At 40.9% G+C, this 19,561-nt stretch overlaps 3 protein-coding genes and 1 long non-coding RNA gene across 5 annotated transcripts; 3 read left to right on the forward strand and 1 right to left on the reverse strand.

The window, feature by feature from the left end:
- Nucleotides 1-182: 182 nt before the first annotated feature.
- Nucleotides 183-10,209, forward strand: LOC139636367 (target of Myb1 membrane trafficking protein-like). Of its 2 annotated transcripts, none has more exons than XM_071504408.1 (15): nucleotides 183-377; nucleotides 3,154-3,238; nucleotides 3,744-3,822; nucleotides 4,151-4,300; nucleotides 4,973-5,107; nucleotides 5,202-5,351; nucleotides 6,192-6,308; nucleotides 6,920-7,053; nucleotides 7,145-7,187; nucleotides 7,285-7,420; nucleotides 8,701-8,767; nucleotides 9,315-9,390; nucleotides 9,516-9,575; nucleotides 9,683-9,722; nucleotides 9,876-10,209. In XM_071504408.1, exons 1-15 carry the CDS (start codon nucleotides 305-307, stop codon nucleotides 10,019-10,021), a joined length of 1,491 nt encoding a protein of 496 aa, XP_071360509.1. In that variant the 5' UTR covers nucleotides 183-304; the 3' UTR covers nucleotides 10,022-10,209. The 2 variants fall into 2 exon arrangements, with proteins under 2 accessions (XP_071360509.1, XP_071360510.1); XM_071504409.1 differs by having other exon boundaries at nucleotides 7,288-7,420.
- On the reverse strand, nucleotides 10,089-10,258 carry LOC139636371 (uncharacterized). The gene is made up of 2 exons (XR_011694388.1): nucleotides 10,175-10,258; nucleotides 10,089-10,142 (listed from the first exon to the last, which is right to left on the reverse strand). It is a non-coding gene; the product is annotated as an uncharacterized lncRNA (long non-coding RNA).
- A 757-nt stretch (nucleotides 10,259-11,015) lies between these two features.
- Nucleotides 11,016-12,141, forward strand: LOC139636370 (noggin-1-like). Its single transcript, XM_071504411.1, has one exon. It carries the CDS (start codon nucleotides 11,141-11,143, stop codon nucleotides 12,026-12,028), a length of 888 nt encoding a protein of 295 aa, XP_071360512.1. The 5' UTR covers nucleotides 11,016-11,140; the 3' UTR covers nucleotides 12,029-12,141.
- Nucleotides 12,142-12,997: 856 nt separating this feature from the next.
- On the forward strand, nucleotides 12,998-19,505 carry get3 (guided entry of tail-anchored proteins factor 3, ATPase). Its single transcript, XM_071504410.1, has 7 exons — nucleotides 12,998-13,214; nucleotides 14,346-14,493; nucleotides 15,190-15,338; nucleotides 15,480-15,630; nucleotides 15,908-16,015; nucleotides 17,583-17,780; nucleotides 17,897-19,505. Exons 1-7 carry the CDS (start codon nucleotides 13,072-13,074, stop codon nucleotides 18,023-18,025), a joined length of 1,026 nt encoding a protein of 341 aa, XP_071360511.1. The 5' UTR covers nucleotides 12,998-13,071; the 3' UTR covers nucleotides 18,026-19,505.
- The last annotated feature ends 56 nt before the right edge of the window (nucleotides 19,506-19,561 follow it).

The raw sequence follows: 19,561 nt of genomic DNA on the forward strand, positions 1-19,561 counted from the left end.
TGGGTTTTTCAATTCAAAAAATGTGTTTTTATTTATTATTTAAATGGTATTCCTGAGGACTTGGTGGTTTTCATGCTAAATGGATCGGGGTCTTGCAGCTGAAAGTAAAACGCCGTCCCTGAGCGGCGGGTATCTGCCGTGTGTCGGTGTCCGCTGCTTCCTGGCTCCGCGAGCGTGTTTTCACGTGACCGCTCGGGGAGCCAGTGCGCCTCTGTAGCGGCGGCGAACACTGAAAGTAAAAGGAAACGGCTCAAACATTTGCTAAATCGCTTTAAAATTGTGTGGTCGCCCGAAATTTTCCAGGATGTTTTCACTCGGGGAGAAAATGGAGTTTCTCATAGGAAACCCCTTTTCCACGCCGGTCGGTCAGAGAATCGGTAAGTCGCAGTTGCTTTTGAAACTATACATGAGAGGAGTTGTGCTCCGTTGGATTGATTTGACATCATTGGTTTAATTTACATTATCAATAACCTGTTTCTGAGTTTTTCGACCACACTGCCGGGGACGTAAAGCAACACAGCTACGCTTTTATTGTCGTCATGCAATTTCTTAAGTGTTTAATAATAAGCTCCAAATTTGACACAAACATGAGAAGAAATTTTTAGTGCCTATGACGCGGCAAAGGCGGGACTCGGTTTACACAGTCGTTCATGTGATTGGTCGATCTGACTAAAAAGACAACTCATTTGGCCAATCAGCGAGCCACTGGATGTTTCCGCTCACTTCCTCAATCGCTGATGTGTTTTGTCAAGCTACAGTTTCACACTTTATGGCTAAGTGTTACTGTTCCTCTCCAACAAGCATATGTCAGATCACACAAGCCTTAAAGCAGAATAATTTCCTCATAATGGCAGCAGGGTGCTTCTATTTGTGAAATCACTGAAAAACTATAAATCCCACACACCCGCAAGAGGTTTAAGGCCAGCTGATGATGCCAGGAAAGATGTGTAATCAGGGCAGACATGAGTAGTGAGAAAATGTTACACACCCATCTCAAGCCTTCCTTCCTCTTATCTCAACCACTCACTTTCTCACATATAAATGTCAGAGAGGCTCCAGCTACTTCTGGGGCGAAAGAGAACAGAAGCAGCTGACAGTCACATGAAGTGGAGGGAGGGAGGGAAGGAGGGAGTGGATGGGATTGAGAAAGGCAGGGGGAAAGGTTTGGAGAAGTGTGGGGGGTGTTGGTGGAAAGGAATGAAGGAGATTTAGAGACTTATGAGGAGCCCATGAGGGGTGGAGTGCAAAGAAAGCTGCCTTTGATTGCTAAACAGTTCAGAAGAAAAGACATGTAAGATGTGAAAACCTATTTCTCAATCTATAAAGACACTTTTATCTGAAGGATAACACTTACTTCAAATGAGACATTTCACTATTAGGTTTTTGTCTGTGCTTTTTGCTGGTTTAAAGAAGGCCTGGATGTATTGGAAAAAGATCCACCAACCTTTGAAAATAGCTTTATAATGTTATAATGTTTCTGTTGCTCTAAAGGGAGCGGCCTCTGATTTCATCATGGTTATGGCTTGGGCTTGAAGACTTCAAAATCTTTTAACAGAAAAGCTGAAGGGAAACTTAGGGACTGTGGGCAAGGCACTTTTGTATTGCATTATGGGAAGCGGCATTTTTAAAGCTTGACCTGTCTTGCAGCATGCTGCTTTGATTTTGACAATTTTTCTCTGCCACTGCGCTGGTGACATCCAGGGCCAGAGGTACTGTGTTTTCAGGTTGTCCATCCGTCTATACATATGTACATATGGCCATCCCATTACTGTAAATGCCATATCTCAGTAATGCATTCAAGGAACTACTTCAAATTTGGCACAAATATTCAGATAGACTTAAGGATGAACTGATTAGATTTTCGTGGTAAAATGTCAAAGGTCACTATGACCACACAAAACATGTTTTTTTCCTTGTGAATGCAATATCTCAGTAACGCCTTTAGGGAACTTCTTCAAGTTTGACACATATGTTCACTTGGACTCAAGGATGAACTGATTCAATTTTGGTGGTCAAAGGTCAGAGGTCAATGTGACCTCAAAAAACACTTTTTTGGCCAAAATTCACAAATTCATACACTAATTATGACACAACTTGACTCAAATGTCTTTAAGGATAAAATTAAGTGATGGCATTTTATATCCATATGGTCAAAGGTCAACTTTACTGTGACATCATAGTGTTCTATAAAAACACCTCTGGTCAATATTCAATGCTTTAACTCAGGAGGGAGAGATTGTGACCGTATTTCCTGCATATTGGCTGGTTGGCAGAGGCATACAACCCAGAGGCGTTTAGTTTAGTTTTAATGTGTGTCTATCAAGTCCCCCAACTTAATGGAAGAGCAGCACTATAGTGATGGACCCCTTCACCCCTTTCAGACAGTTTTGATTAAAGCTGCACTAGCACCTCTCAGCTCATTGTTTGGTTTTCTGGCCTACAACTGTAATTTTTCAGTCCTACACCATGCTGTGATAAAAACTGATTGTAAGCTACCTGCACAGTGTAAAATGACAGACAGACAAAGATAGCAACTACTTGGTGAACTTAGTGAGTGTTTAGCAGCTAGATAGCTAGGTATTTCCATCAGGACTTGGTAGAGACCAAAAACAGAAATTATGTGTCTGTCAGTTGTATAAATAAGCCACTGTTTGCCAACAATTTCAGCCTATCTTCAGAAAAGGTGACAATATCTCAGTGGTGTTGGCAGCTGGTTTTCACTGCCCCCAAGGGGCCAAAACAACCAGTTAAACCAGGTTTAACCTAAACTGTTGCTTATTTTGTAACCAATATTAGATTTTTAATAAAAACACTTAGGATTTGAAACCAAGTTGTCAGGTGCTTTAATGTAACCTCAAGTTATTGATACTGTGCTGTGGTGACCTTCTTTCTTGTATGATTATATAGCAGCATCTGCAACATCTCTTTTTTATCATCTGGATTTTTTTGTCTCTTTGTGTGGTGTTTTATGTGAATCATGTCACACATTTCTGTCTAAACTGAATAATTTCTGAAATAGAAACTAAAAATGACCTGTATGACTTCCTGTTCTCCTGCCGATATCTTGATATTAGGAGAAAGTCTTCTTGTTGTTGTGTCTGCTCCCATATCAGTATTATTGTAACCTCACTTGATTCTTTCTCTTGTTGACAGAGCAAGCAACCAGTGGCTCCCTGCAGTCAGAGGACTGGGGGCTCAACATAGAGATATGTGACATCGTCAATGAGACAGATGAGGGGTAGGGATGATCTTTTGTTCTGCTTAGTCACTTTTGGTCTCTCCAATGGAGCAGGATAGTCAGATAGCCAGTAGAGACTGAAAGTGCCCTGTTCTTAATTTATTTTTCTTGACCTCTCAGTACAAGTCAGAATAATGATTACTGGTGAAAGAGAAAAATCTAAGGCATATCTGATCAAGTCCATCTGCGGCATATAGCCAAACTTTTCAGAATAATCAGTACAATGTATGTAGGTCATGTTTTAATTTTGTATTATTGCGTCACCACAAAACGGTTTTCATTGAATGACCTGCTTATGTTTAGGGCCAATTTCACAGTTGTTCTGCTGTTTGGTTTGTAATCCTACAAGGAATGTCACTGCAAGCCTGAAACGCCTGAAATGCAATGTGTTTGTAGTAGTTAGATGTACACAATAGTAGTTAGATGTTTCCTACATGATGGATGAGCAAAACAAAAAGCTAACTGATCATCTGATGCAAATTTGCTTGTCTCCCCATCCTGCCAGGCCAAGAGATGCAGTCAAAGCTATAAAGAAGAGGATCGTGGGAAACAGGAACGTCAGAGAGATCATGTTGGCTCTCACTGTGAGTTATCATCTGTAGGTCATTGCATGTCAAAGTTTATTCATTCTTTCATGAGAAAGAGGGTGTGAGAGTGTGATTTGAAGGCCCTAGTCTTAAATGTTTGGTGACCTAGAGGAGATGGTTTCAGTGCATATATATATATATATATATATATATATATATATATATATATATATATATATATATATATACACACACACACACAACTGGCTAAATCAACATTTGTATTGACCATGTAAGAAAAACCTTTTTTTAGCAGCTTGAATTATGTATTTTTAACCAAATGTGTGTTTTGTTTTTGTTTTTTTTCCTGCACTGGATCACACAGGTTCTTGAGGCTTGTGTGAAGAACTGTGGCCATCGCTTCCACGTTCTGGTGGCATCGCAGGAGTTTGTTGAAGGGGTTTTGGTTCGTTCCATTCTGCCCAAATATAACCCACCAACTGTCCTCCATGACAGGGTACTCAGCCTTATACAGGTGTGTGGATGCTCCCACAGAGGACAGTATGATAGAAGCTGTCTGCACTAGGTCTGCAACTCAAGATTATTTCCATTACTATTAAACTGTTGGTTATTCTCTTTAATAATTGATTATTAAATAGTTGCACATCACTTTTCTGTCCATTGTTTCAGCAGTAGTCTGGACACAGTTTTATTTTTTATTTTTTTGTCATATTTTGCTTTCTCCATGTGATTTAGGAATGCTTTCACCTGTATCATGAGAAAATTCTGTGGTGTGTTGAAATCCCACAGCTTCTAAAGTTTACTTTAGTTCAACTCTATTATGTCTACAGATAAGTCCAACAGTGTTATCTTTAGTATTCTTTGTCACTTAAATGGCTCCATGCATTCCTATGCTACATGGTCAAAACCAGTTGTGTGTAATCACAGACAAGCAGGAATGATAACATCAGATAGAGTCAGGCTTGGAAATGCTGTAGGATCATATCTTTCTGTTCTGTCTCCATGTTGCTTTTCTTTTTGTCTTCTTGTTCTTTTCACACATAATGATTGTTTTAGACTGTTCACTGTGTTATTTAATAGATGTTCACTGTGTTATTTAATAGATAATCAATGTGTCATTTAATAGGGATAAAAGAGTCAGTCATTCTCATTATATTTAGTTATATTTTCTCTCTCGCATCTCCAGGCATGGGCTGATGCGTTTCGTAGCTCTCCATCCTTGGCTGGGGTTGTGCACGTATACGATGACCTGAGGAGGCGGGGTCTGGAATTCCCAATGACAGACCTGGACGCTCTGTCTCCAATCCACACTCCAAACAGGGTGAGACTAGCTACACACTGAAAAGTACCACACCAAATCAAAATAGGTGCATAGATATCTATCTATACTTTACCCCTCTGCCTTTATCTCACAGAGTATCCCAGAAAACGGGACTCCTGAGACGACCACTGTCGCTCCTCCCACACATCAGCCACAACCGCAAGCTCCTTCAGCAGCTTCCACTCAGAGTACTCCACCTCCAGTCCAGCCCAGTGAGGGACCAGTGTCACTGTCTGCAGAACAGGTATCACTGCCCAATAACACCTGTCAGTCAAGAACTGCTGAAGAAAACAATGTCTGATTGATAAGAGCTTGTCTGATATTTGTAGACTCAAATCAATTTGTTTTCACCTTTACATTAGAGAATCTTTTTATTTTCAGTGTAAAAAATCCCAATTACATTAGTTTTGCAAAACAAAACAAGGGGCCTTTAATTGTTTTTATATACACTGATAAGCCCCTTTAGGCAGTAACATGCTGTGGCAATACTCAGCATCTTAAAATCTGTAAACTCTGTAAGCCTCTTGAAGAGTATTTATAGCATTAATAGACTAGAGTTTGACTGCAGCCTAAATCAGATCAAATGGTACAAGTAGAAATTATTTTAATTCGATTGACCACTTCGAATGAAGTTATTTTCTTCTGTTATTTTCATGATTAATCTGTTAAAAATTATCAGAAAATGGTGAAAATTATTGAAAAACCACAATTCCCCAAAACCCACGAACCCAAAACAGAACAAAACACAAAAATATTCATTTAAAAATCACAGATGACTAAAAAAGAGACAAAAAAGACTCAATATGATTAATAATTATTAGAATTATTGCCTGTTAATTCTCTGCTGATCAACTAATTGATACTTACCTAATCTTTGCAGCTGCAATGTATTGAGTTAAACTGACTTACCCTTGTCCGACCTGACATTTTGACTTGCAAAGTAAAGGTGTAATAGTTTCTATGGAGCTGTGGCTGGTATCTGATATTGGCCAATGATGCGGTCATGCATCGGCAATGTATTACTGTAACTTTAGTAGTTAGCATCAAAATTACTACAAAATGCTTTTGTGTTTTTTGATTCCAGGAACAGAAGCTGCGGAGTGAGCTGGCGCTGGTGAAGGGAAATCTCAGAGTCATGTCTGAAATGCTGAACGAGGTCGTACCTGGACAGAGCACGCCCGATGATACAGAGCTGCTGCAGGTGTGTATGTGTCAGAGTTGTGTATATCATTTACTGTGTTTAACAATCATAGTGTTGAAGGGGAAGAAAGGCCTATCATTTTAACAATTATTGATGAGAGGATACATCATTTATCTCTGGTCTGATTGTGTTGTTTGTGGGTATATTATTCTGAAAACATGTATTACAACTAATTTCTGTGCTATCAAAATTTGAGCTACCAAAACCTGAATGCCTGTGCATAGGGACTAGAAATGTGGTTTTACATTCACCTCAGCAAATTTAATCAGCCACATTGTTGTATTGTTTTTGTGAGATGATGCTTTAAAAGCAGATCACACTGAAATCATCACACAAATTTAAAAAAAGTAATATGTGTTTACCATGGACATGTTCATATATCACATGAACTTTAACTTTTGCTGGTCAACTCTTATTTTTTCACACTAATTAATCAATCAAACATCATAGAAGTGACACCAATTTCTAATTTTTCTTTTCACACTTGCTCTCCTTTGTTCCCCTTTAATGTTGTCAAAGAGCTGGAAAACGTAGGGAACCAGTTAGATATCTTTAATGCTGATTGAGTAATGATGATTTTGCTTTCTCTCTCTTCTTCTCTGGCCGAGCAGCAGCTGTACTCGGTGTGTAAGAACATGCAGACTCGGGTGGTGGAGCTCATCCCTCAGCTGCTGGATGAAGGATTTGTTGAAGAGCTGCTCGTGGTCAACGATGACCTCAACAACGCCTTCATTCGCTATGAGCGGTGTGCTGCAGTCTAGCTTTGCTGTTTGTTTTAAGATTGCAGCTTGTATTCTACTTAATCTCATGCTCATTGTGTTGTGCTTGTGTTTTAGGTTTGACAGGCTGAGCAAGTCACAAATTACAAACACTCAGCAGGTGAGAAAGATCTTGTCTAAATGCGGTACTCTCATAGAAGCTGTGGGAGCGCGCTCACACAGCAGCTAAGTGTGACACTCATTGCTTTGTGTCTCAGCAGAGCTCGGCCAACAGTCCGAGCCTCATCGACCTCAGCCCTGAGCCCTCCACTCTCGGTCAACCTGCTGTCATCACAACAACCAGCCAGCCAGCAGTCAGCACCTGGGCCAATCAAAAGCAGGCGGCCAACAACAGTGAGCAAACTCTCTATAACTTTTACTTCATATGTGTGCACTCTTTTGCAACACCAAATCTATATGTATGATTTCTTGTAGCTGAAGTCTGGCTTTCATAATTAGTTGTATTTCTGGTAGAAAACAGGATGTTGTGGCTGGACATCACATTGGTGGGGAATGTTTAGCAGCTGCAACAGCATGTGGCTGCTATTGTTTTCAACTAATGAGTCTGTGTGTGAATCTGTGTGTGTGTTTGCTCAGTTTAGTTCAATTCAAGAAGCTTCATTTGTCCCCAGGGGTCAATTTAAAAAGCACATAGAGGAGACATAAAAACACACAAAAAAACACAATCAGTGTGAGACAAACTGTACACATTAAAACAACGACATGAAAAACAGCATCAGTGCAAAATCAATAAACAATGGTGCAAACATGAAATAAAAAATGACATTACTGTGCAAATAAATAACTGCACATTTTGATTTAAAAAATTAGCTGTATAAGAAGATCTGTATCTTGTGCAATAAAAGACAATGTCACATACAGTACATACAGTACATACAGTATAGGTGTATATTTCATGGATAAACGGCAGCAAAGTCAATGTGCAAGTCGCTGTATCTGTTTGTGTGCATCACCACTGCATGACCCAAACCTGAGTGTGTGTGAGTGTGTAGCAGGGAGAACACAGGGACAGGTATGGTTGGGAGAGGAGGAGCTGAACAGCCTTGGGGACAAAGGTTGCCCTTTTTCTTCTTCTGTGTCCTACAGCCATTATGGCAAAATGTGGTCTTGGAGACAACTGTAGAAGCAACTACCACTGAGGTGGTTTTGAGGACTATGGCAGGAGCTCATATGTCTGTGGACAGATTTAGTCACTGCCATAGCGTCACAAATGTGCCAAACACAGTCAGAAAACCTTCAGGTGTGTAGTTGAGATCAAAATAAAGGCTGAGTTTGAAGAGGGGCATGGTCCAACCTATGAGTACAGACTACTCATGTAATAATGTAGTAATGACTTCTGGTTACTCATGGGTCAACATGTCAACATGTTGATCCCATCACAACATGGTCTCTTGCTAAAAATGCATGCATTGCATTGTAACAAGCATCACCATGGCTAGCATCTTGGAAAAGCAACAATGGTTTCAGGGAGGAAATCAGTTTGCAAGGTGAAGGTTGTGTGTGGGCAGAGGGGGGTCATAATGTTTCTCTTGGCTCATATATAACCTGACTTGTAAAAATGCTGGTGAAGATAGTTGAAGTTTTCATTCATGAGTTAACCCTCTGTTTTGCAGAAGAGGAAGAGGAGTTTGACATGTTTGCCCAGACCAGAGGCAGTTCCCTGGCTGAACAGAGGAAAAGGTGAGTGGCGTCAGAAAGACACATGTCATATCATGATATCTGCTGTCAGTACCTGCTGTTGTGTCTGTTTGTGTGCAGCACTGAGTGTAAGTAAAGCCTTTGGGCAAACTGTAACTGATTTACACTACAGACGTCTGTAACTGAATCTAAATATTCATGTAAGGTATAATTTGTCATTTTTAAATGTAGTTCTTGGTAAATGACATCACATAAGGAAGACAGAGCCTTTGCAATTTTGGCAATTTTATTTTTTTTTAAATGCATCACAAACAAAAAGGTCCCTTCCTGATAGCAAGTAAAGGTTTATGGTTACATCACATGCAACATAATTGCATCAATTCCCACCTGGGGACGTGTTGCATATCACCCCCTCTGTCCCCACATTTCCTGTGTTTTTCTAAACTGTGACAAAAGTGGCAATTAAAACAGCTGCTTTTCCGTCCACACCACTGTTATGACTGAACATCTGTCGTGATCACTGAGCACTTTAACAGAGCCTACAATGCATTACATCATGACAATACATCCCTGATATGTGTGTGTTCAGTGTCAGATATGAGGACCCAGGAGCTGTGGAGGGCCTCGCCGGAGCTCTGGACACGAGGTTGCAGGTCACAGGAGGAGTGAGTACACCACAATAACACACATTATTGGGATTTGAACAGAACATTTTGTGTGTTGTTCTGTTTGTTTAAATAGCTACAACACAGTGTCATCTTGTCCCTCTCCTGATTATTTTTCCTCTTAGATGCCACCAGCGAAAAACTCTTTGCACAATGACATTGACAAATGGTTATCCTGTGAAACGGTAAGACTGTACATCATTTTCTTTGAAATAAAAACTGTGTGTTTGTTGGGAAAAAGAATGTGTGATAAAAGTATGAGATGACCTTTTTCTTGTATCTGGAAATACAGGAAGAGCAGTCTTCAGTTTGTGAGGGAGTGTCCAGTGAAGGTAAGTTGTTGTAACTTGAGCAGCTCATCGCTGCCATTTGTGTGAAAGATAATGTTTTGCATTTCTTTGTCTGTTATGTAGTTTGTGCGCACGCACGCATGCACACACACACACACACACACACACACTTTTAACTGTAACCATCTCTCTCAGAATTCGACAAGTTTCTGGAAGATCGGGCAAAGGCAGCGGACAACAGCAGCCAGGGGACTCGCAGCGTGCCGCCCTCCACGTTGAGACCGCCACCAAAGTCTACCCAGCAACAGGACAAGTCACATGATCAGCTCTTTTCACTCTGAGTGCAGAATTAGAAGAAGAATGGGTGGATCTAAGGTCAAAATACACACACACCATCACTTTGAAATGTACAGTACCTACCATCAGAGACATGCTGTGCCAAGTCAGGTTTTCTCTGAAAGTCTACACACACACACACACACACACACACACACACACACACACACACACACACACACACACACACACACACGCACACACAATAAAACCTGACACTACAAAACTGCTGCCTAATCAACTCATTGCATAAATGCAGTATTTCTTCATGAATTAAATCTGCTGTTTGTATCTTTATGTAAGTATAAACAACTGTATGTGAATGTATTTATGAATTGTATTATTATAATGTTGATGTAAACAAAAGCAAGTGTTCACAGTGAAGCATCATGTTGAAAATATATTTGATATTACACCATCGTGTGCCTTTGACTGAGACAGCTGATTTTGTGTAGATGAGAATAAACGGGGCATCGTCCTGAAAACATGTTTCATCTGTCCTCTTTTCACAGTTTTGTCTGCTATGTTAATATCTAAGCGGCCATGAAGTGAGTTCACCCTGAAGCTTGTTTTCTAACTGATCTAAGTGCAGTCTTTGTGTGAGAGAGCTGTTATTTCTGAAGATCTTGTGTCTGAGGTCACTGACACAGCTCCTCCGAATTGAGGTCACTTTTTTTCTTGTTGCGTGCTTGCTGTGAAATATGTAGAAGTGCCTTTTCATGTCACACAAATGACAAAACTGATACATAACTCGATGGCGGCTCAGTTACTGACTTTACTAGAGATTATCTCACATATGAATCTGTTAAAATTGCCGTAAGTTGGTAAACAACATGTGCAGGTTAGTCATGTATTTTTGCATGGGTGAGTTAGCCGAAACATTAGAGCCTTGAATGAGAAGTGGGAGCTCAGGTGTGCTCTGGCCATGCTCCATAATAAATGTGCTGTTTGAGTGATAAGGCACTAATTTCAGTATGTTATTGGTTAAGAGCTCAAGGATGTCTGGTGTTGGGTACACAGAGTCCCTGATGCAGCCAGAGGAGAAACTAAAACTGAATGGGATGAAAAGGAAGACTAGAGGAACAATTTTTCACTCTTCTGTTTAGCCATCCAGACCTAAGACCATGTTTAGACTGTCCAACTGTGTTTGTCTCTGCTGGATTTCTGTGTCTGTCTCTCTGTATGACTGTGAAGCCTTTACTTCCAACATTTCAACCCAGAATCAGATTCCAAATGTGACTGTTGTTCAAGATGAGGAGGATACAGGCTGGGATTCACCATTTCTTCAGCTGAGAGCCAATCTACTGTCCTTCTCACAGCCAATCCGTCCTTACACTCTGCTGACAAACACTGAGGATTATGACTACCTGCCCAAACCCAGACAACGCCGGCCTTCTCGTCTTCTGCGTCTTCTGGGATCCTCTTTTGACCCGTTCTGGATGTCCATTGAGCAGCCATCTGAGGCCTCTGGGGGTCATGGTGATGCTCCATTTTTATCGCATGGAGACACGCTGCCTATAAAATTACCCACCCACCAGAAGTCAAAGCTGAGTTCTTCTCCAGAACTCAGAGAGGCTGCAGCAAACCATTGGCGGAAGCTGGAGAAGGAAGCTGCAGGTCTGGACTTCGGTTCTCTGCCCTCAGATGTCGCCAGTTCAGTTCGATCCTGGCTGATGAGCTCTGCCACATGCAAATTATACTACCAATGGATGGATCTGGGCCCAGCTTTCTGGCCTCGCTGGCTGCGGCAGACTGATTGTAAAAGATCAGACGGAGGGCGAAGTTGCTCCTTTCCCAGTGGGATGGAGTGTGTGAGAGCTCAGACAACACATATAAATATTCTGGCTTGGCACTGCCTGGAAATCGAAGATAGAGGCAATGGATCCAGAAAGATTAAGGGTGAATGGTATAATGGCAGCACTGAAGTGGAGACAAGGGAAACAATGAAAAGGTGTTTATGGAGGCAACTGCCATATCCTGTGGTCACAGCATGTACATGTTCATGTAAATGACCAGCAAACAGGGTGTTGACAGTCCTCCATTGTTTTATGGAGGCAGCTGCAAAGTTAGGTGGCTACACAGGGATGATGTACTGTACAGGCTCTTCATTCACTCAGTGTCTCTGCTCTCAAATATTTCATAAGTTTGCCTCTCTAAAAGTCAAGTAAATGCTTCATATCAGTAATGCTAAACTGTCATTGCTACAGCCCAGCAGTCCTATATTTCTTGTGGGTTGTTGCTATACTCATATCATGTGGGAAATTAATGTATGGGTTTTTTCAGTATGTTTTTAGCAGTAGATTAAGTACACTGCAGACTTTTCAACTCTTTTTTTCTATATTTTTGCAATTGTGTGTGATGTAAGCTTATGTTTTACAGCAAAGACATTATATTTTTGACCACAAATAGAAAATCCAAGAGAAGTGTTTGACCTGTTGTCCCATTTCAAATGTATTTTTGTGACAAGAAGTATTTTGTTTTGTTTTTTAAAATAAACTTTAGCTAAGGAAAGATGTTTAAGAAGTTGCAGTAAAATTATATGAAATCAGTGAAGTTGGGTAGCTGATGATGTTTTTTTTTTAAATTAGATGTCTACTTTATCTTCATTGCTTTAGATAAATGCTTGGCATCCTATTGTCATACAAAAAAAACCCCACTGAAATATTTGATAATTATCACACTTTTGTTTATATTTCCTTTGTTGGTTTTGTTTGAAATAAATACAAACATCACTGAAAGAGTGAAAAAGCTCCTTTGACCCATTACTCCCATCTGGATTTTGAAATTTTCATTTTGTTGCCCACTCTGGCCACTAACCACAAATGGTTATTGAAGTACATGTTTAGAGGAGGATTGTCATCAACACTGACACTCTAGCATGGCGAGGATACACCTCTCACACCGACTGCTTTTGATCTAACTCCCCGTTTTCGTCATTTTCAATTTCAGCCTAGTGGCGTATTCGAGCACAGTAAGCCGAAACTCCGAATATCAGTGAAGGCAACAGTGTCGGTACATCCCACCTGAGCTGTACGTTACAGTGTACACAGACAAGATGGCAGCTTCATTGGAAGACGAATTTGAAGATGCGCCTGATGTGGAGCCGTTAGAACCAACTCTGAAGAATATTATCGAGCAGAAATCCTTGAAATGGATATTTGTCGGTGGAAAGGGTGGGGTTGGTAAAACGACATGTAGGTAAGTTAAAGGGAATCGCTCGTTTGCCTTCTGGTCTTGGCTCACGCCGCTAGCTAACACAGCTGTCTTGGATTAGCCGTCACTGTAAATTGACGTGGATCGGTGTCAGTGAACGAACAAAATATGTCGTTTTTCCATAACAAGAATCTAATGAGCGTTAGCTCACTATCTCCAGACACGCTATCGTTAAAATATGATTATTAGTACGATTATTCTTTCAGTCAGTAAGGCTAAGCTAAGTGTCAGTTTGCCGGCTAGTTGAATGCCGTCCAGCACTGTCACTAGCTAACGTTAGCCAGCTGACACATGGATTCATGGCTCTCTGAGGCGGTGCGATAATCACAGTGCAGGCTGATATTGACAGCCTTCTCGTCCCCACATTTCTGACCGCATTTAACGGGAGAACTTTCGACCTTGTGTTGGGTAACTTAGCGTTAGCTTGTGTCGAAACTAAGCTAATGAACAACTGTCTTGGGGCAAAGAATACATTAGCTAGCTGTCTTGTGTAACGTTAGCTGTCAAGGCTGCATTTTGATGAAGCCACTGAGTAATGCTTAAAATTTCATTAGGAATATGGAATCGAAGGCAGAAATATAAATCTAGATCAGTTTATATTAATTAGCATTGAAGGAGATAGTGCCAGGTTATCCCCACGTAGTGAGATATTATGATATTTTGATCTGGTTGACAACGTCACTTTATCGTTAACATTGACAGTAAAGGCTGTCAGACAGATCGTCACACATCAAGCTTTAAGTGTCATTTAAAGCACAATTGTTGTCATGGCCACATAGTTATAAGTTCAATGTAACTAGAACCATTAACTCTTGAAATTAGCAAGCTAAGTCGTTATCTTGCTAATTTCAAGAGTTAATGGTTCTTTAGAAAAAAGCTTAAAGCTTACTGCAGCTTTAAAGACAAGGAAAGGAGAATATTTAAGGTGCATAACAATATTACAGTGACAAAACTTCAGAGAATTCAGTCTTGTTTCTTGTCAGCAGTACTACATATATAAATATTCTCCCAAGTGCTCTGTGGAAGTGTTGTTGACATGAGGTGCTCTTGTGAAGCACTTACAACACTGTCCTTGCCTGTGGTACAAACCTGTCTCTCCTCCTGTCATTTGTTTAGCTGTAGTTTGGCTGTCCAGCTGGCTGCGGTCAGGGAGAGTGTCCTCATCATCTCCACAGATCCTGCCCATAATATTTCTGATGCTTTTGACCAGAAGTTCTCAAAGGTACCTACGAAGGTCAAGGGCTATGACAACCTCTTTGCAATGGTAAGTCACCTGAATAAATGGAACACTGAGCTGGGGATTTTGCAAGGAATGTTGTCACAGACAAAGTCTGTAAATTATGCGTACAAATGGGGTTGTAGAGTACATAAATTTGTACAGTAAAAATACTGTTAGTAAAAGTAACGGTTGCATTAGAAAATGGTACAGCATTCACAAAGATTGATCTGTTGAACACTCACTAAAGCTACATGTAAATCATTACTCTGGAAAAAAAAAAAATCTCCTTTGCTTTTTAAATTTTTTTTTATTTTTACAAAAAAGGTTATTTTCCCCGGAGACTTTTTGACCTGTAAACCCCGACAGTGTGACAGTGAGGCAGCATGCACAACTCGTCATTAAACTTATTACTTACACCTTGGATTATTTTCTGGCATGTCAAGATGTCTCTTGATATTCACATTTTACTTTTTACAGTCTTACTAAAGTCTCATAAAATTAGTTTGACGAGCGGTTAGAACCATAGCAACATCGGATAATAAAGAGGTTTCTTTATCCTGTTTTTGGAAAGTGAAGTTAAGTGCATGAGCTCACTATCTCTTCAGTGTCATGAGGATGTTCAGTTCCGCATCTGGGTCTCTGAAGCACAAATCATCACTGTGTAACAGGGACACCAGAGGCTCTAAAAACATATGCAGTCAGTTTGTAATGTTCAGATGTTTTTTTGGTGTGTGTGTGTAGGAGATTGACCCAAGCCTGGGTGTGGCAGAACTGCCTGATGAGTTCTTTGAGGAGGACAACATGCTCAGCATGGGTAAGAAGATGATGCAGGAGGCCATGAGTGCCTTCCCTGGCATCGACGAGGCCATGAGCTACGCAGAGGTCATGAGGTAAGACAGCCTGGTCAAGAGGAAGCATATTTTCCTACAAATAGCACTGATCCAGAACTGTATTTACCTTTCACTGTACAAAGACTGAGTAGATGAATAAATGTCATACTTAGTCAGCACTATTGTCTACCTGTGCTTCAGGTTAGTGAAAGGAATGAACTTCTCAGTGGTGGTCTTTGACACTGCCCCCACTGGCCACACACTGCGGCTGCTTAACTTCCCCACCATCGTGGAGCGTGGACTTGGCCGCCTCATGCAGATCAAGAACCAGATCAGCCCTTTCATCTCCCAGGTGAGGAGGAACAAACAGATCCAATAATTTACAGGTCATTTACCAATGTTTCAGTTAGTTAGGGTGTTTAAGTACACCACATAACTGCTGCTGAGCTTTGAATGGAAAGGGGGAAGCAAATAGATGGATGGGAAAAGCAGCTTTGAAATAAAGTTCATGTTTTTCATGCAAGGTAGTTTTCTGATTATTTCTTTTGGAGCCTATGCATCAGATCTTTTGTATTGTTGAATCCTCTGTAAATTGGATCGCGTCTGTCTGTTCCTCTCATCGTTTGTAGATGTGTAACATGCTCGGCCTGGGCGACATGAACGCAGACCAGCTCGCCTCGAAGCTCGAAGAGACCCTGCCAGTCATCCGCTCAGTCAGTGAGCAATTCAAAGACCCTGTAAGTCACACAAATATATGACACTGTAGTTATAACACAATCACATTACTGTCTCTTCAGGATAACAAGTGTTAGTGCAGTTTTGCTGTTATGTTGTTGTTGAGAGTGTCACTATGTATCACTCGGGAACAAGACACCGATTCTTACGCTGTGTGCATCTATACAGTGTGACTGTGTTGCACAAGTATTTTGGTGGTGGAGCCTCCCAAACCCTCCCACTGTACTTCTCTCTGCAGTGGGTGAGACACGTAGGCCACACTAATAAGTTTTTTTAAAAAGGTCTTTAAAATCAAAACTGATCTCTGTGCAGACAAGTGTTTTAGATCCATATCAGAAATAATCTCTGTCTATACTCACATTCCTGAAAACACATATCATATGACCATTCACAGACACTTGGCATGCACGTGCTGTTGTAAGCCGGAAGCAGATTGACAAGTCTGCAGTTGGTTTCTTAGTTACAGAAAATACCTCAAATGAGAAACAACAAAGGTGAAAAGTAAAACCAGAGATTTCTTTGCTTGGACCGACAATGAGGTGGAACTGTTACTGAAAGTAACACATGAGTATAAGGCGGAAATGGACTGGGAATTGTTATTTTCTTTTGTGGAAAATTGTTGTTGTCTTTTGTGATAGGAGCATGATGAATCAGGGAGGGATATGTCATGACTGAAAAGACCCAATCAGGGGACAAATGTGAATGTCTGCGTCAGTTTCCAAAAGTCTCTGTTTCTGGCCGTCCAGACTAAAACCCACAGTTTTTAAACTAAAACAGGCCCAACAGTGTTTCCAAAAGTCTCAGTTTTAGGGGCTTGAAAACTCTGGAGTAGTGTGGACACCAGGTGTAAACGTAGCAAAAGGGATGTGTTTTAAGTAAGTGGCAACCTCCAGGGCTGAAAATGAAGAGAACACTTTAGAGCCAAAAACAGTGCAGTTTCTCGAATGAGCACTTGAGGCTGGCTCCAAAAGTGATTCAGTCCCCATGGACTCCCATGTTAAAATGTCCAACTTTACAGCAGAAATAGACATGTTTACAGCCTGCTACAAAAACTTGATTTTGTCTCTATAGCTAATTTCCTCCTTCATGACAGTGGTACAGGGGGGGAATTTTTATGTAACTCACCCACTTAGATTTAATTAAGGCTTAAAGTTCTGCATGATTGAGGGCGTGTCACTTTGAGTGACAAACTGGCATGCACCAAAGTCTCAGTTCCACACACGCCCCACCTCTTTGCCCATTTTTAGATTAGCTGGGAGTTAGGCGGAGTCACGCACTGCCAAGACGGCGGCAGTGGAGCAGCTCACGCTGAGCTTCAAAACTGTTCTTCAGAAACTTATGGGTGATGTCAGGGAGGTTTTTTCCCAGCAGGCACTAGTTTGTTTTAGTATTATTTCATGCATTATGTAGCCATCCTTCTTCCATTTGTTCCAATGTTAAAACTTGTCTTCACATAAATATTTCATAGGTAAAAAATATTAATTTAATATTAGCATTTTGAGCAACTCTGCACTTGAAGAAGTACTTGTAAAAGCTTTCTGTATATGTGTTGTGTCTCACATCCATCAGGAACAGACCACCTTCATCTGTGTGTGTATCGCTGAGTTCCTCTCCCTATATGAGACAGAGCGGCTGATTCAGGAACTGGCCAAGTGCCGCATTGACACGCACAACATCATCGTCAACCAACTTGTTTTCCCTGACACAGAGAGGCCGTGTAAAATGTGTGAAGCCCGCCATAAAATTCAGTCCAAGTATTTAGATCAGGTACGAGCCAGTGGTTTGTTTTTACAATACAGCTGCATTATTGAAACCATGATAATAAGCAGCAGTTAAATGTCACATGTTGTTGTCATTATTCATGTTCTGTCCTCATACTACAGATGGAGGACCTTTATGAAGATTTCCACATAGTCAAGTTACCACTGCTGCCCCACGAGGTTCGAGGTGCCGACAAGGTCAACACGTTCTCTAAGCAACTTCTGGAACCCTACAAACCCCCAAACAAGTGATCTCCCTCCCTGCAGGACTTCCCCCTGCCCTCTCTACAGACCACACCTCTATCTGCAGTCTGAACTCTCCTCCTCTGAGCCCCCCCCCCCCCACCCCCACCCCCCCACCCCCCAAAACCAGCCTCAAACCCCACAGTAACAGCCTCAAGATGATCCACTCTGTCCTCAGCCCGTCACCCAAAGCAGAGCACTTCTACGGCAAGACACGCCTTTAATGAAGGAGAGCTGATGAAATCACAAACGCATACATATTCTGCTATATTAGAGATAAGACAGTGCAGATTTGTGCTTTCTTAGTCTCACTTCACCTTCTTTTTGTCTTCATATCCTCTTTGTAGCAGTTGTACCATTCCCACTTAAAGCATTTAACTTGTCCACAAACCTCCCCCCATCCCCTTTCCTCCTCCATTTCCATCTTACACAGGTTCCAGCCTCAGTTGTGAAAAACAGAAGTGTTTTCTGTGACGGTGCTGTGATAATCCATAAGTCAGACGGTCGATGTTTATCCCTTGTTTATTCTGTGTGGTCTGGTGGCTGTGTCTGTTCTCCAGTTTGACTTTCTAACTAAAATTTCAACAAACTCATCTCTTACACATTGGGAATTTTCATCCAATTTTTTTTTTTTTTTTTACAGATTCAGGGTGTGACAGCAGGGCAGTGAAAAAAATAAAAATAAAACACACTATCAAAGAATATGGCCTGTGGTCTTTAGTAATTTTGGTTCTTGACCAAGACCATCCTTGTTCTTGCAATAAATCAAAGCAAAGCAGTCAAAATCCTCAGACATCACCTCTCCATGTGATTATGGTGTAAATGCAGTTACTCAATGTCAATGAGATTTTGAATCAGTTGAAATTAGGAGCTTTATATCCTCTATGGCTATGTTATTGTTTGAACTGGACAGTCTTGTATATTTTAGGCCTCTGTGGTTGCTTCAGGTGGGACATTGTTGGAGGCAGCACCAGTCTTGAATTGATAAGATAAAATAGGTGATGACACTCTTGATGTTTTAGCAGCGGGATGTGAAAAAGAGTTTATCGACACTGCTAAACTCCCAGTACAAGTTCCCACTAAGTGCTCGTAAAACTCATCTCACGCTCTTCTCTGTTGAAACATTGCGTGTCCACCATGTTTACTGAGAACTAAAGCCTATGGGAACACTATTGAAAGACATTAGTAGCCTTATTTAGTGCATTGTTAATGAAAAATATATATATTGAATGTTGCTTGATCAAATGTTAAACCAGTGAATGGTGAGTGAGGCATCCTTGCCCTGGTCATTGAAGACTGGACTCTGATTGGCTGGCCTGATGCTTGTTTCCTCACATTTCCCATCAATAAAGATATAGAATACATCCCCAAACAAAAGCATAATCCCTCCTCACTGTTACTGAATGCTTTGGAGTCAATAAGAAGCTGTTTTCTATCAATTTTCTTTAAATTATGTTGCAAGTCTTAATTAAAACAAACTTGCCTCAGATGAGAGTCTTCTGTGGTCTTTCTTTTGATCTTTGAAGTTCGTCTATCTGTTATAAT

This window comes from Trachinotus anak, unplaced genomic scaffold (assembly GCF_046630095.1).
Source record: "Trachinotus anak isolate AG129_WGS33_773 ecotype Australia unplaced genomic scaffold, CSIRO_AGI_Tana_v1 ptg000019l, whole genome shotgun sequence".
Classification (NCBI taxonomy): Eukaryota; Metazoa; Chordata; class Actinopteri; order Carangiformes; family Carangidae; genus Trachinotus; species Trachinotus anak.

Coding starts and splice junctions, on each gene's coding strand:
- get3 (XM_071504410.1), top strand. CDS start 13,072: ATGGCAGCTTCATTGGAAGACGAATTTGAAGATGCGCCTGATGTGGAG. Junction 14,494..15,189: donor ATGACAACCTCTTTGCAATG/GTAAGTCACCTG, acceptor GTGTGTGTGTAG/GAGATTGACCCAAGCCTGGG. Junction 15,631..15,907: donor TCAGCCCTTTCATCTCCCAG/GTGAGGAGGAAC, acceptor CATCGTTTGTAG/ATGTGTAACATGCTCGGCCT.
- LOC139636370 (XM_071504411.1), top strand. CDS start 11,141: ATGTTTAGACTGTCCAACTGTGTTTGTCTCTGCTGGATTTCTGTGTCT.
- LOC139636367 (XM_071504408.1), top strand. CDS start 305: ATGTTTTCACTCGGGGAGAAAATGGAGTTTCTCATAGGAAACCCCTTT. Junction 3,823..4,150: donor AGATCATGTTGGCTCTCACT/GTGAGTTATCAT, acceptor TGGATCACACAG/GTTCTTGAGGCTTGTGTGAA. Junction 9,576..9,682: donor AATGGTTATCCTGTGAAACG/GTAAGACTGTAC, acceptor CTGGAAATACAG/GAAGAGCAGTCTTCAGTTTG.